This window comes from Labeo rohita, chromosome 14 (genome assembly GCF_022985175.1).
Source record: "Labeo rohita strain BAU-BD-2019 chromosome 14, IGBB_LRoh.1.0, whole genome shotgun sequence".
Lineage (NCBI taxonomy): Eukaryota > Metazoa > Chordata > Actinopteri > Cypriniformes > Cyprinidae > Labeo > Labeo rohita.
The window spans coordinates 9,512,217-9,527,626 of record NC_066882.1 but is presented as its reverse complement, the minus strand read 5'-3'; the positions used below and the strand labels follow the sequence as shown (position 1 = coordinate 9,527,626).

Here is a 15,410-nt window from a genome sequence, read left to right as displayed (position 1 = left end):
TGATGCATTGAAGTGAATTTCAAGTACATACTAGCCTACAGTACAGTAACAGGAGACACTGGCTATAATTTACTGTGTGAACTGCAATTGCTTTGCTATGCCTGGATAAATGCACTGCGCATTATAGAAGGACATAAGGAGAGAGACACTGTACTTTTATGGCAATAGTAAAGATTAGAGTCACAGCCAAAGTTCCTCCCCCCTCAGCTATTGCACATGGCTCTGGTTAGGACGCCTCTGGTAATGCATGTAGTTTCAGATAGGACATACACACCCTTGTACACACACACACACACACACAGACTCACAAGACAGAAACACTCGTGCCCCGCTGTCACACTCTGTGTGTGGACTTGCTTGGAGCAGATGGTCTAAAATGAGCTCCTCAGGCTGGATACTGGCTGTGTGTCTTGTGGTTCTTGAAGGTAAAAAAAAAAATTGTATATGCGATTTAGTCTTGATGGCGTGGTATAACTATGCGACAGTCATGAGTATGAGTAAGGCTTTCATTAAGGCAACATATCTGTTCTCCATCTGTTGTTGTGTGATGTGTGTTTGATTTATGTGTGTTGGAAATATATTTGCATGCCATTAGCCTGAAAATTAATTCTGCACCATAAAATGTTATTTATTTGCTCACTCTAACTGTAAAATGAATCCATTTATGTAAGAGATTACGTAAAAGGGTGATATATATGGTTTGTTTACTATATTTAGTTTGGTTTTTGAGAGTTAAGTTGAAATGCAACTTTTGGGTTTATTGTTCCAATCACGTTGACACGTGAAAACATTGTTATCTTGAATTATAAAGGCATATGTTTAACCACTATTGCTGACCTTTGTTCACCACATGTGCTGACAGTGAGTTTAAAACAGTTACTCTGTTGTCCTGCATGTGTCTCTTCTCATGTGTCATCACAGGAGGCAGACATGCAGCGTGGGCTGAAGAAGGGTCAGGCAGTGAGAGGAACTGTTCGGCAATTCCTCCGGTACTGTATTCTTCTGTTCTTAGCCTGTCTGTGTTTCCTCTGTATATCCACACAACCGATTCAACCCTCTGCTAGGACTCGTCTTTAGCTCAGAGAGCAGAGGAAAGAGAAAATAATAACCCTGTCTCCAGCATAGAGGCCTAATCTGGCTTCTCAGCTTGGAGATTTTCTCTTCTGATAAGAACAGAGTTTTTAGGTCATCCACACCCCAAATCTGATCTCAGTGTGTGTTATCTGTGAACTTTTTCTGTCTTGTCCTGCTGCTCACAGTTGAAATCGACTCAAACTCTTTATAAAAGTCCAATTTTGATTTATTTGTGTCTTATTGTAAGGATTAAGGATAAGATTTTTACCTTTCTTGATGGATAGTGAATAATTCTGATGCAATATATTGAAATGATTCATTCCTGTTGTTGCAGTATTTGCCACCAACAGCTGTAAACACAACTGTGAGGCTTCGTGATCTGAGAGCGTCCATGATCTCCTTGAACATCTCAGCCTACATCATCCCAGCCACAGATGCTCATCTGGTACTAAAAACACTTTCAGAAATTAATTTTTATACACTTACACTTCCAAAATGAAAATTTCCTGAAAATTTACTCAACCCATGTCATCCAGGATGTTCATGTCTTTCTTTCTTCAGTCGAAAAAAAATTAAGGTTTTGAGGAAAACATGGATTTTTCTACATATAATGGACTTCAATCAGAGCCAACAGGTTGAAGGTCCAAATTGCAGTTTCAATGTAGCTTCAAAGGGCTCTACACAATTTCAGCCGATGAATAAAGAGTCGGAAACAAGCGAAACAATTGGTCATTTTCTAAAACAAATACAACTTCATATACTATTTAACCACAAATGCTCACCTTGCACTAGCTCGACCTCACGCATTATGAAATCAATGTTAATTTCGTTGACAAATAAATTTCGTCAACAACATTTTTTGACCGACAAAAACGAGACGACAACGAAAAAAACTCATTTTGAATGACAACAACTATGACGAAAATCATATTTAGCCCCTGAAATATAAATTTACCAGGGGAACCCCGCCAAAGAAATGTGTATGTTATCATCTGGAACGCAATTTTTTTATGGGGGACACCCCTAGAAATGCGATTGTGCTAGTTTTGGGCCAGTTTTGGTGAAAACCTGGCAACCCTGATTCAGAGGGAATCTGCTGCGTGGTTAGGAGGTTAGATCTGTACATATGAACTGTATCATAGCCTATTGATCTATCCGGCGGGACATAAAATAGCATACATTTGTTGCCTCATAAAACATTAAAAAATTTCAATATTTGGGAGTAAGAAAAGAGCAGGCATGTGGATAAATTTGAGGAAGTCTTTCGTGTCTCATAAACGGAGAAATACACACAAAATGATGTTGAATTGTCCGTTTTGATGAGTATTCATGTAAACATACTCAGTTATGTCTTGGTAAACGTAAACAGTTGGGAGAACATCAGAATGTATAAGTACATTGCATCCATGCATTCGGTTTTAAAAGGACAGCAGCCTAATTTAGTTGCTATTGTCTGTGGCATTGATGTTAATCAAGCAACAAAAGAAAGACAGAAAATCACTCACTGCTCTTGACTGAATCACTTTAGTAGCCCTAATACAGATGAATCTAAATGTACTTATATAAATAAATATGTCTGCTTAAAAAAATGAAGAATGTGGTAAGCAAGTTTTTATAAAGAATGCGGAATTATATATATAACCATTTTCATTGAAAAGAAGACCATGTTCTTGTTTCTTTATGAGAAGTGGTTTCATTTAATTTTAATATAAAGGCATGTTGCATTTCACAGCAGTTAAATCTTGCCCTACCCCATCGCATCGCAAGATGAGCATTTGTGGTTAAAAAGTATATACATTTTTATTTTTTTTAAAGAAAATGACTGATCGTTTCACTAGGTAAGACCCTTATTTCTCAGCTGGGATTGTGTAGAGCCCTTTGATGCTGCGTTGAAACTGCAATTTGGACCTTCAACCCATTGAAGTCCATTACATGGAGAAAATTCTTGGAATGTTTAACTCAAAAAACTTAACTTCTTTACAACTGAAGAAAGAAATTAACATCTTGGATGACATGGAGGTGAGTAAATTATCAGGAAATTTTCATTCTGGAAATGAAATTCTGCTTAAAGTGAAGGGGCAATACTGGATATATGGAGCATTTTTTTTTTTTTTACCATTTTTGACCCAATCCCTGACCCCCTAAACATCCTGTCCTCTTTCAGTCTTCTTCATTCTCATACATTACCTTTGTGACAGTAAGTGACTGTGGTTTTATTGGCAGAGTGAGTATATCGCCCCCAGAGATGCAAGGTTGGCCTGGATGTCTGGCTTCACTGGCTCTGCAGGTGTGTTTCACAGCCGGCTGATCATAATATTGCTGTATCACCATGCATCATTCTCAGTCGCATTATGTTTGTCACTTCTTTGGTGCTTGACAAACGGCCCATTCCTGTCTTCTGTTATAAGTAACAAGAGTCTGTTTCTAATTTCTAGGCACAGCAGTCATTACTCAAAACAAGGCTGTTTTGTGGACCGATAGCCGCTACTGGATTCAGGCAGAGAGACAAATTGACTGTAACTGGGAGCTACAGCGAGATGGTGAGGAGCAAATTATGAGAGTTGAATTTAATTTTAAACTTGTCTAAATGAAATTAAACGTGGGCGAATGAATGTCTTAAAGCACATTTTTAAAGCATATTAAAAAATTGTTAATCCATTAATTACTGTGTAGAATTCTTTAGTTTTTCCTCTGCTTTGTGTGTTGTTAATTTGATCTGAGTCTTTAACACTTTCCTGGTCTAACAGCCTCCACTCGCAGCATTACCAACTGGCTGATCCTAGAGATCCCTGAGGGAGATCAGGTGGGCTTTGACCCATTCCTCTTCTCTGTAGGTGAGCAAACAGCTAATAAAATACTTTATTGCTAATAAAATACTTTATTTTGAATTTTCTATTCATTAAATCATTCTGGAAAACAGTCTGCTAAAATGAAGCAGCAAAAGTGTTTTCAACATTGATAATAAAAATACATTTTAAAATGTAATAAAATGGAAAGCAGTTATATTAAATTGTATAATATTTCACAATATTGCTTATATATTTACTATATTTTTCATCAAATTAATGTAGCCTTGGTGGGCATAAGAGACTTCTTTCAAAAATATTTTGAAAAAATCTTTCTGAAGCAAACTTTTTGAATGGTAGTGTATATATTAACAACAAATCCAGTAACTGAATCATTTGGTCACTATGCTTTGCTGCTTTAGACACATTTGACGTCTACAACACCAACCTGGCTCCAGCAGGCCGGATCCTGAAGTCTATTCCTGATAACCTTGTGGATAAAATATGGACAGATCGACCTCCTCTGCCTTCTGACAACCCCACACGTTTACCTGACAGTGTCATCGGTGTGTGCATGTCTTATCACTTATCACTTGACTGATAAGTACCAAGCGAACAGGGCAGAGGACCATAAGATCATGACAAACAGAGCAATAAAGCTCTGATTTAATCTTTCATGACTAGTGATATAACTTTACAGTAATGACAGTTGACAGAGGGGACATTCTAGCTCATTCTGGCTCGAAGATAAAGTCAATGAGACATTAATAAAGGGAGCGTCAAACCTAAAAATATCTATATGTTGGTCTAAAGCTGTATGAAATTCTATGCTTGTTGCTCTTTCTAATAAAATAGGCTTTCCTTTAAATAAGATTAGGGCTGTCACTAAAGATTATTTTGGTAAGCGAGTAATCGGTCGCTTATTCTGACGATTAATCAGTAATCGGAACTAATGTACATTGTATAAGCATTATAACAAATGCCTGCAGAGGGCGCCAAGGGCCTGACAATTGTTTTTACACTTTACTGTGCGATTTAATCCTTGTTTATTATTGTCTGAACACTTTTTAATTCAAATATCCACTTAATCTTTATTTTTTGGCCATTTTATGACTACAGTGCTACAGCCACTGTCATTTCTTGAATATGTGGACATCAAAACGTGTAAACTCAGAGTGAGATTTTGAGCTTTTATTTTGAAATCGCAATGAACAGTTACTATTAAGAACGCCAAACGTGTGTTTGCGTAGGTTTATAAATTATTTACCTTACAAATCTGATGAAATGGCACAAGTTGTGTTCCCGGATGAACTTTATAATATACCCAAATTTGCAGCAATATGCAAAGATGGAGTTTGAGACGGTCAACGCACATACGTAACTTACACGGATGTAAATAATAAAAACGCATGTTAAACCTGCATTGCATATATGTATTTAAATTGAATCGTAGTTTTTGTGAATTCACACAAGCATTATGCTTTATTGTGACTTTTATTATGATTTTGATGGATTCCCGTAAGTGGAATGTGCCATTTCCGGTATTTTGCTGACAAGTAGACACGGGCAAATTGCAGTGGAGGATTTTTTTAAATTGAGTAACGTTACTCGAATTGAATCGAGGAATTGTGACAGCTCTAAATAGCATGCAAAAATATCTTATTAGTTGAGAATTTTATTACAAGTCTTATAAATTCATATGATAGCTTTGTGTGAGGAACAGATCAAAATTTCAGTGTTGTTTACTTCCTCCCTGCTGAAAAAAAAACAACCTAAGCTGGTTGACTGGTCTTAGCTGGTTTAAGATGGAAGTAGCTGGTTTTAGCTGGTCTCCCAGCCTGACCAGTTAAAACCAGTCTGACCATCCAAAGAAGTAGTCAAAACCAATTTTTTTGGTTTGTTTGTTTGTTTGTGTCAGCAGTGCTGCTAAATTGTTGAGTCAATGTGGTGAACTTGAGAACCAAATCAGTCTGATTTATGAAAGAATCATTTAAACCAAAAATCATTAAATCATTTTGGTAGATAAGTGATTTATTGAACAGATTACACTCAAACTAGTGATGCAATGCCAAATCAGTCTTCTCTACTTCTTTGGTCCCATTTATTTAATTACATGGGAAAGAGTGTCTTATTTTTAGGTGAACTGTTTCTTTAAGGTTTTTATGTAATTGAAGTTTACATTGTGCCTGTGTGTATTTGTTCGGATGTTCAGAGAGGACCTGGCCAGTGAAAGTAGAGCAGATACGAGCCCAGATGAGTGACAATCCATACAAACCCACCGCTGTGCTGCTTTCAGCTCTGGATGAGACCGCATGTACGTACAAATCACGCAGGAGATTTTCTCTGAATTGTTCTGTGAAACTCTTGTCGGGCCAAACATTTGAGGTTGCATCTCTATTTTCAGGGCTGTTTAATCTACGAGGCAACGACATCCCTTTTAACCCGTTCTTCTATTCTTACACTCTGCTGTCAATGGATGAGATATGGCAAGTTCCTCTGTTTTATATTAATAGCACTATACTTACTTGGTGTATTGTACAGGTTCTGACTAACCTCCTTCACCAGGCTCTTTGTGCACGTTGAACGAATCACAGAAGAGTTGAAGCTCTACCTGAACACTTCATGCTTCCATTCCTATTGTGTGCAACTTCTTGAATACAGCTCTGTGCGCTCGTACCTGCAGACCTATTTAAAGAACTCCAATGTGAGGGTGTGGGTGGGCACAGAGTACACCAACCAAGCCCTGTATGAGCTCATCACTCCTGAGGTAAGACCTGGATCCAAAATATAGTCTACTAGTATGTGCATGATAGCTGGGATGCTCAAACTATCTGCGGGCTGAATACTGTATGGTTGAGATGTTTCAGTTAAGTCCCTCAAGTGTTAATAATTGATTTTCACTTTTTGCATTTGGCCTTTAATGTTAATCTGTGCTTCTGTTCAAGAAGTGTTAAATAGTAGCCTAATTTATTTTTCCCATATGGCTTTTTAAAGGCTAAAAACATAGCAAACAAGCCTGTGCGCTTGCATCTGTCAAAAAAGTTTAGTTACACACATCTATATCAGGCACGTGAATATGTGTGACCAAATTAGATTGCTATAATCGGTGGAGCTGTTTATCTGCACATCTATTTCAGCCACTTTGTTTTGCCCTTCCATGTCTGACTGAAATTAAATTATTTTATTGACAAATATGTTAATAAATGTAAGGTGACCATTATATTAGACCAAATTTGTGATAGAAATGTGGAAGGATGGATGAATGTTGAATAAATGGATGGATGGATGGATGGTTGGATGGACAGATCAGTGATGGATGGATGGATGGATGGTAAATAGTTGGAAGGATGGCTAGATGGATGGATGTTTGTTTGTTTGATGGATGGATAGATGGATATCTCATTATGTTTTGCTGTGTAGAATTCTTTTATTGATCTTTTATCGATGGATGATATGGATGGATGACAAGTAGGTAGGTGGGTAGATGGATGATGGATGGATGGATGGATGGATGACAAGTAAATAGGTGGATGAATGGATGGATGATAAGTAGATAGGTGGGTAGATGGATGATGGATGGATGGATGGATAGATGATAAGTGGATAGGTAGATAGAAGAATGGGTGATGGATGAATGATAAGTAGGTAAGTGGATGGATGGATGGATGACAAGTGGATAGGTGGATGGATGGATGATGGATGATGTATGACAAGTAAATTGTTAGGTAGATAGATGATGATGGATGGATGGATGATAAGTAGATGAATGGATGGATGAGAAGTAGATAGGTAGGTGGATGAATGGATGGATGGATGACAAATAGATGGATGGATGGATGAAAAGTAGATAGGTAGATGGAAGGATGGATGATGGATGGCTGGATGATAAGTAGATGAATGGATGTATAGATGATGATAAGTAAGTAGATGGATGTATGATGATGGATGGATGGATGGATGACAAGTAGATAGGTGGATGGATGGATGGATAGATGATAAGAAGGTAGGTGGATGGATGGATGATAAGTAGATAGGTGGATGGATGCATGGATGAGTGGATGATAAGTAGATGAATGGATGGATGAGAAGTAGATAGGCAGGTGGATGGATGGATGGATGACAAATGGATGGATGGATGGATGAAAAGTAGATAGGTAGATGGAAGGATGGATGATGGATGGATAAGTAGATAGGTGGGTGGATGAATGGATGGATAGATGATAAGTAAATGGATGTATGATGATGGATGGACGGATGACAAGTAGATAGGTGGGTGGGTGGGTGGATGGATAGATGGATGGATGGATGGATGGATGGATGGATGGATGATAAGTAGATAGGATGGATGCATGAATGGATGGATGGATGATGATGGATGGATGATAAGTAGATGAATGGATGGATGGATGGATGGATTGATGCTGACTGAAATTATGATTCCCACAGTACAGGTGAAAACAATATTTTACTACAGATAAACTTCTCTTGTGTCTTTAAGGATAAACTTCTGACCAGCACATACTCTCCAGTACTGACTGCAAAAGCAGTGAAAGATGCGACAGAGCAACGTATTCTCAAAGAAGCTCATGTAAGAGGAGTACACACACAGTCTTCTCCCCAAATAACTTCTGTACAGCAGTCATAACCCTGTTGACTGATACCTGTTGTATTATCGTAATTTCTAGATTGAGGGGCATTTTATTACATCATAATGCCACATTAGGACGCCAGACAGACTCCATTCACTGCATCTGAATCAATGTGTTATCGCTCCTTATCGTAGAACCTCCATCAAACATATTGGAACCTTTATTACTGCTAGTGTTTGCCTGTATTCTGTATTCTATTGACATATTTTTCAGTTGAAAACAACTGCATTTGATAACATGCATGAACAAACATCTTGGTTTTATGGCCTATAGCCAGACCTCAGTTGACTGCTTTCAATTAATCCCCCCCGTCTGGCATCCTTCTGGTCTCAAGCGGGTGATTTTGTTCTTATCAGGCACGATGGGTGAACATCCATCCTCTTTCCCGCAGGTTAGGGATGCAGTCGCAGTCATGCAGCTTCTGCTGTGGCTCGAGAAGAAAGCTCCAGAGGGCACAGAGACCGAGCTTACAGCAGCACATTTTGTCGATCAGTGCCGCAGGTATGGAACACATAAAACAGATGGTATTAACTGCGACTGTTCATTTTTTCAAAGCCACTGGTTCCAAAAGTATATGTACCGTTAATTGTCTTCATAATATTTGAAAACCAGCTCCAAAATCAGTCACAGGAACATTACAAAAGTTTACTTGAAGCAAAAAAGGTGATGTGAGAAAAGACAAAAGTACAAGCCTATGTACTGTGTAAAAAAAATTATATATAAACTATCGAATTACAGTCATTGACATGGATAGAATTTATTTATTTAAAGTGTAGTTTATTCTATATAGCCTACACATTAGAAGTTTAAATCTTTACAGTGAATTTGGGCATTAAATTTTATTTAGTGTTTTCTTTTCAAAATATGCTGTAAAATGCTATCAGACCACATGGTAGATTCGTCTTGAAAGATTTATACATTATGACTAGATTTTAGTATGAAAATTACCGGAAGATTTACTTCCAGACTGTAGCACTCTGTATTAGCCATCTTTCTAAGCTTGCATTTTAGTAATGACAATATTTACACAAGTAGAACATGCTCCTACATCCAGGATGTTAATTTGGAAGATGTTTTGCTTGTGTAAACTTCCTTTTTCTTGAGCCTCACAAACCTTTTACTGTGTTTTGGCAGCAAACAGAAGAACAGCAGAGGTCCGAGTTTTGAGACCATTTCTGCAAGTGGACCTAATGCTGCTCTTGCTCACTACAGGTATCGAATACTACTCATGATGTATAGCTTTTTAGTCACTTTTTAATTACATTCATCATGTTTACTTATAGATACCTATAGTCATTTTGTAAATCATTGCACTGGTCTTATTTATTACAGTCCATCTAATGAAACTGCAAGGAAGCTGTCAGTGAATGAAATGTATCTTGTTGACTCTGGAGGACAGTACCTGTGAGTTTCATAGTACTATTAGTACATAGTTATGCTGGTATGCAAAAAATACATAAACAAGCTCATGCACACGTTCTGTCTGATTTATGTTAAATAAACCAGCTCATTCTTTATTACAGTGATGGTACTACAGATATAACACGTACTGTGCACTGGGGTAACCCCACTGACTTTCAAAAGGTACTAAATGGCAGATAAATGGAGATACTTATGATGCAGGCCATAATAGGATGCTTATACTGAATAGAAAACTGTCTTCTCTTATAGGAGGCCTACACAAGAGTGCTCATGGGAAATATTGAGATTTCAAGAACCATCTTTCCTTCTGGAACTAGAGGTAAGGATGTACTCATCTTCAAGCGACTGTGCCATGATACTAACACAAGAGGGCGCCGTATCCGCAGCAGACTTCTCAAGTGCTAACAGTTCATGTTTTTAATTCCCACACTAGGTGTGAACATTGAGATGCTGGGACGAAGAGCATTATGGGAAGTTGGGTTAAATTATGGTCATGGTACAGGTCATGGTGTGGGGAACTACTTTGGAGTCCATGAATGTAAGTCTGACTCTGTAACGTTTATATTTATTTCAGTAATTTTTACTTAGAATTTAAATGCATTTGTGTTTATAACAAACAATTATATAGAAAAATACAACTGTGGGTCAGTAAGCTTTTTTTTTTAAATCATCAAGGATGCATAATATCAATTAAACGTGACAGTAAAGACATTTATAAGGTTACAAAAAAATTCCATTTTTATATATCTTCTTCTTTTTGAACTTTCTATTCAAAGAATCATGGGGTGGGGGGGATTACAAAAATATTAGCTCAATGCACACTTGGTTTTTTAGCATTGACAATAATAAGAATTTGATAATAAAAAACAAAAAACATTTTTTAAAATTGTAATAATATTTCACAATATCACTGTTTTTACTTTTTTTTTGTCAAATAAATGCAGCCTTGATGAGCATAAGAGACTTATGATAAGTGATAAACACACATATGGGTCATTCTATAATTGTGGGTACATCTCATGTCCGTGAAGTATATTTTCTAATATATTTTCATTAATATAAAGCCCCGATGCTTACTTTTCTAGAACACAATTATATTTTTTTCCCAATCACACTACTATATGTTCAAAAAGCCGTATCTTTTGTTCGAAAATGATGTTCATATGACATACAACCCTGGTATTCAGTTGTCCGATATTTTAAAACGACATTTAAGCATAAAAATTACATCAAATATAAATTAATTTCATAGTTTTGCCTTCAGTTAGATTAAGTTATCAAGAAATTTGGGTGTGCACTTCAAAAATAATGTGTTTATTGTGATATAACTTGTTTTATTTGTGTCTGAAAAACCTTTGTCAACTACGTTACCCACTAGAACCCCCAAAAAAAAAAGGAATGGTTTGTCCCATTCTCACATTATTTGCACAGTATGATGCTATTTCCTCTAGAAGCACATGAATGAAACACTAGAAGTTAAGTTCTCTCTCTTTCCCCTAATATTGGTTAAACTAGCAAGAGTGGATTCATTGACTGTCAACAGTGTTACACAGTATTATTGCTACAAATTTTAAAAAGACAATTTAACTAAAACTTATGTTGTGTTTATGAAAATATATTTCTAAACACACCATATGCTCAGTAGTTCTAGGCTTCCATGTTGAGTATAGGCCAAAACACTAAAAATGTACTAAGTTATACCTGTCAACTGTGTTACCCAGTAAAGGTGACATGGTGGACAGTAGCAAACACAGATGGTATTTTATACACATATTCCTACAGATCACCTTTATTTATATAGCATTTTATACAATATAGATTGTTTCAAAGCAGCTAAGGTCATGTTTGGGTTTTTGGGAAAAAGGAAAACTTTTTTCTTCACATTGTCAAATTCTAAATGTACCCCTAATTATAGAATGACCCATATGAAGTATATGTATATAGAACATATGCTTTATATCTTTATCCAATGTCTTTGTTTTCTCTCTGATAGGGCCTGTGGGTTTTCAGTCCAATAATATTGCATTTCAAGAGGGGATGTTCACATCAATTGGTGAGGAATCATTAAGCAGCTCATTATGATTGTCTTAGTTTGATCATTACAGTAATAATCTGACAAATTCTGCTCTAGAACCTGGTTATTACAAGGAGAATGACTTTGGTATAAGGATAGAGGACATTGCTGTCACTGTTCCAGCTACTACAAAGGTACATCCAACTAACTGAGGGTGCAGATCTCTGTAAATCCAGTGCAGTTAGCCAAGAGAAGTGCCTAAGGATATATTAATAATGTGCATTTTTTTCTTGCTTAAAATAAAATTCATCTTTCCTGTTTTTCCTTTAAGCATGGCAACAATTACTTGACTTTTGAAACTGTCTCACTGGTGCCTTATGACAGAAAGCTGATAAACACATCTCTTCTAAGTTCTGAGCAGGTACTGTAATAATGGCATTAAGTATTTATAACAATATAAGTTTGTTTTGTTTGTCACTTCGACAGAATTATTGCCCTCAGAGATTAATAATGTGTTGTTTTCATGTGTTTACTTTGATGTCATGTTTTGTGTGATATATATAAACTTCTATTATTATAAATACATCTATGTTTACTTTCATATCATAAATCATTTTGGTACTGCTAGGATATGTTGTATGCGCTGTGGTGTTCAGTGTAAAATCTGGCTTAAGAACCACAGCTTTGTTTGTTTAAATATCATCTATTTTCTAGTGTCGGTTTCTTTTGAAAACATGCCCACATATGCTCTTCTCTGGAAATACATCTTGGGAGGGGTGTTGTGGGTTAGTTCATATCTGAAAATGGCCTTATTTTCATTTATGACAAAACAGAAATCACTTACTGATCTCAGCTATGGCTAAATATGTCTCTGTCTGATGCATTTTATTTGTTGTTGTCTTGTAGCTCCACTGGCTGAACAAATACTACGAGACCATCCGGAGTGTGGTGGGTCCCGAGTTGGAGAAGCAGGGGTTGAAGGAGGAATATGACTGGATGATGAAGCATACAGCGCCATTTCTTAGAGCTGGAGCTTCAGCTGTCATCTCCTCATTCGCACTGCTAGCAACAGTGCTGCCTTCTGTTTTCCTGCATAATCTGCTGTAAAACAAGCACTGAAGAGTGTAACCCACTTCACAGCGTTCAGTACTGCCTCTGCTCCACTTGTAGGCTAGGGTGACAAACTCACTTTCAGGTACAAACAGAAAAAGCTCCAATGCTGAGTACTTAATTTAAGTTGTTTATTGTATACAGTGTTCTTTCGTTCTCTTCTTTTACTTCCCCTTTATCTGTTTTTTTTAAATCACTATGATTTGTCCTTGTGTTCTATTTTATAATGTATTTTATGACTATTGTTATTGCAAATATTTAAGAAAAATAATATTACGGTTTAAAAATGCTATATTGCATGTGTTTGTATGAATATATTATTTTAAGACAATCATTGTTCATTTATAGTTTATTAAAGTAAGATTACTACAGTATCTCCACTACGTTTGGTTTATCTGTGTCTGTGTCCGAGAACTTCGGTGATAACTAATCAAACATTTATTTACTACAATACTAATTTCTCACTAGAAATCAAATCGAAAGTGGAAAACGTTAGTCAGAATCGTTTAGCTTAACTGTCACAGAATGGAAAACACAGGATCGATAATATAAAAGTATCTCAGTAGACAGGATGTGACACGATCATTGGATTCAGACATGCCTTGATGCCTTGTACCTCCTTATTGTTTATGTGTTCTAGGTCAAGATTTCATCAGTAACAGTCATAATTATAGATGTCAAGTAAAGTCCACTAAAGTCCACAAGTGAAAACAATATCCAGACACCATCAACACCTCCTCAGCGTAACACCTTATGACATGATATAAAGAAAACCCTCCATATTTCATAAAGGGATCTGCGCTTTTTGAAATGTCTAGATTAATTTATTAACACAGAGCTCAAAACTAAAGTTTTTCTGTTCTGCTGGCCCATTCAGGCCAGTTGTTCAGCCTTCATCACTGAAATACATATATATATATATATATATATATATAATTACTGCCTGTATAAGGACATTCATAGACACTTTTGGCATACAGTACATTGCACAGCATTGATTGGTCTATAATAAGCCCATTTTAAATTATGCATCAGAGAAAATATATAAGTATATTGTATTATATTATAGTATATTATAATATATTATTATATATAATGTAAAAATGTAGAACAACGCAGAACTGGATCTAAATGTTTCGTCAGCTGGTCTGGAATTTCAAACCATTGCAAACAATTCAGTCCATGAGTGAACTGAATCGCGAACCATTTCAGACCTTTTTGCAAACCCGATTGACCAAAGGTCCGATGCTGTGCATATCTGGCATTGCTAGTTCTTATTCTAAACAGCGGATAGAAAACACATGACTTGATTGCTGAAATATTATCAGAGAAAATTATTCTTAAGACGATACACATTAAAGGGCACCTATTATGCAAAATTCACTTTTACATGTTGTTTAAACATAAATGTGTGTTGGCAGTGTGTACACACCTCCACCCTATATTAATAAAAATCTACCCGATCCTTTTTTCAGTCTCTAGAAATCATAAGCAGTGTCTCAAAACAAGCATTTGCAAAATCTGTAAAAAGTAATGTCACTTTGTACAGGGCACACCCACAGCTGTTGAGAGACTGTTGTATTAGCATAGACCCCACCCTGAATGGGCCGCACACGATCTGCCTTTTTTTTTTTCATGCTACCGCATTTAAAAGCAGCATTCAAGTAAGAAACGTCTTCTTATTAGAGTTACAGAAATTATTCATTTAAGAGTAGTGAGTGATTTTCTGTTTTTATGCTATTATTCGGGTCATATCAACAGCGTAGACGGCAGTATAGATAGGCCTACTGTATATGTGACCCTGGACCACAAAACCAGTCATAAGTGTAAATTTCTCAAAATTGAGATTTATACATCATCTGAAAGCTGAATAAATAAGCGTTCCATTGATGTATGGTTTGTTACAATATTTGTGACAATTTATGATAATATTTGGCCAAGATACAACTATTTGAAAATCTGGAATCTGATGGTGCAAAAAAATCAAAATATTGAGAAAATCGCCTTAAAGTTGTCCAAATGGAGTCCATAGCAATGCATATTACTAATCAAAAAATAAGTTTAGATATATTTACGGTAGGAGATTTACAAAATAGCTTCATGGAACATGATCTTTACTTAATATCCTAATGATTTTTGGCATAAAAGAAAAATCAATCAATTTGACCCGTTTGATGTATTTTTGGCTATTGCTACAAATATACCTGTGCAACGTAAGACTGGTTTTGTGGTCCAGGGTCACATGCTGAAACACAGATCTAATATAAACTTGCGATTTACATTCACAGATACAACAGTGTTTATGTAAATTATATGTGTTTCTAACAGTTCAAGCACAATAAGACATGAAAGAGG

At 36.3% G+C, this 15,410-nt stretch overlaps 1 protein-coding gene across 1 annotated transcript; it reads left to right on the top strand.

Moving 5' to 3' along the window:
- The first annotated feature begins 275 nt into the window (after positions 1-275).
- xpnpep2 (X-prolyl aminopeptidase (aminopeptidase P) 2, membrane-bound) lies at positions 276-13,410 on the top strand. The gene is made up of 21 exons (XM_051127252.1): positions 276-425; positions 922-989; positions 1,409-1,519; positions 3,298-3,361; positions 3,510-3,614; positions 3,822-3,908; positions 4,283-4,426; positions 6,073-6,174; positions 6,265-6,346; positions 6,426-6,627; positions 8,359-8,448; positions 8,901-9,010; positions 9,644-9,721; positions 9,842-9,913; positions 10,033-10,093; positions 10,181-10,250; positions 10,365-10,469; positions 11,925-11,984; positions 12,063-12,139; positions 12,277-12,366; positions 12,852-13,410. The coding sequence occupies exons 1-21, from the start codon at positions 377-379 to the stop codon at positions 13,050-13,052; spliced, it is 2,028 nt and encodes a 675-aa protein (XP_050983209.1). The 5' UTR covers positions 276-376; the 3' UTR covers positions 13,053-13,410.
- Positions 13,411-15,410: the final 2,000 nt, after the last annotated feature.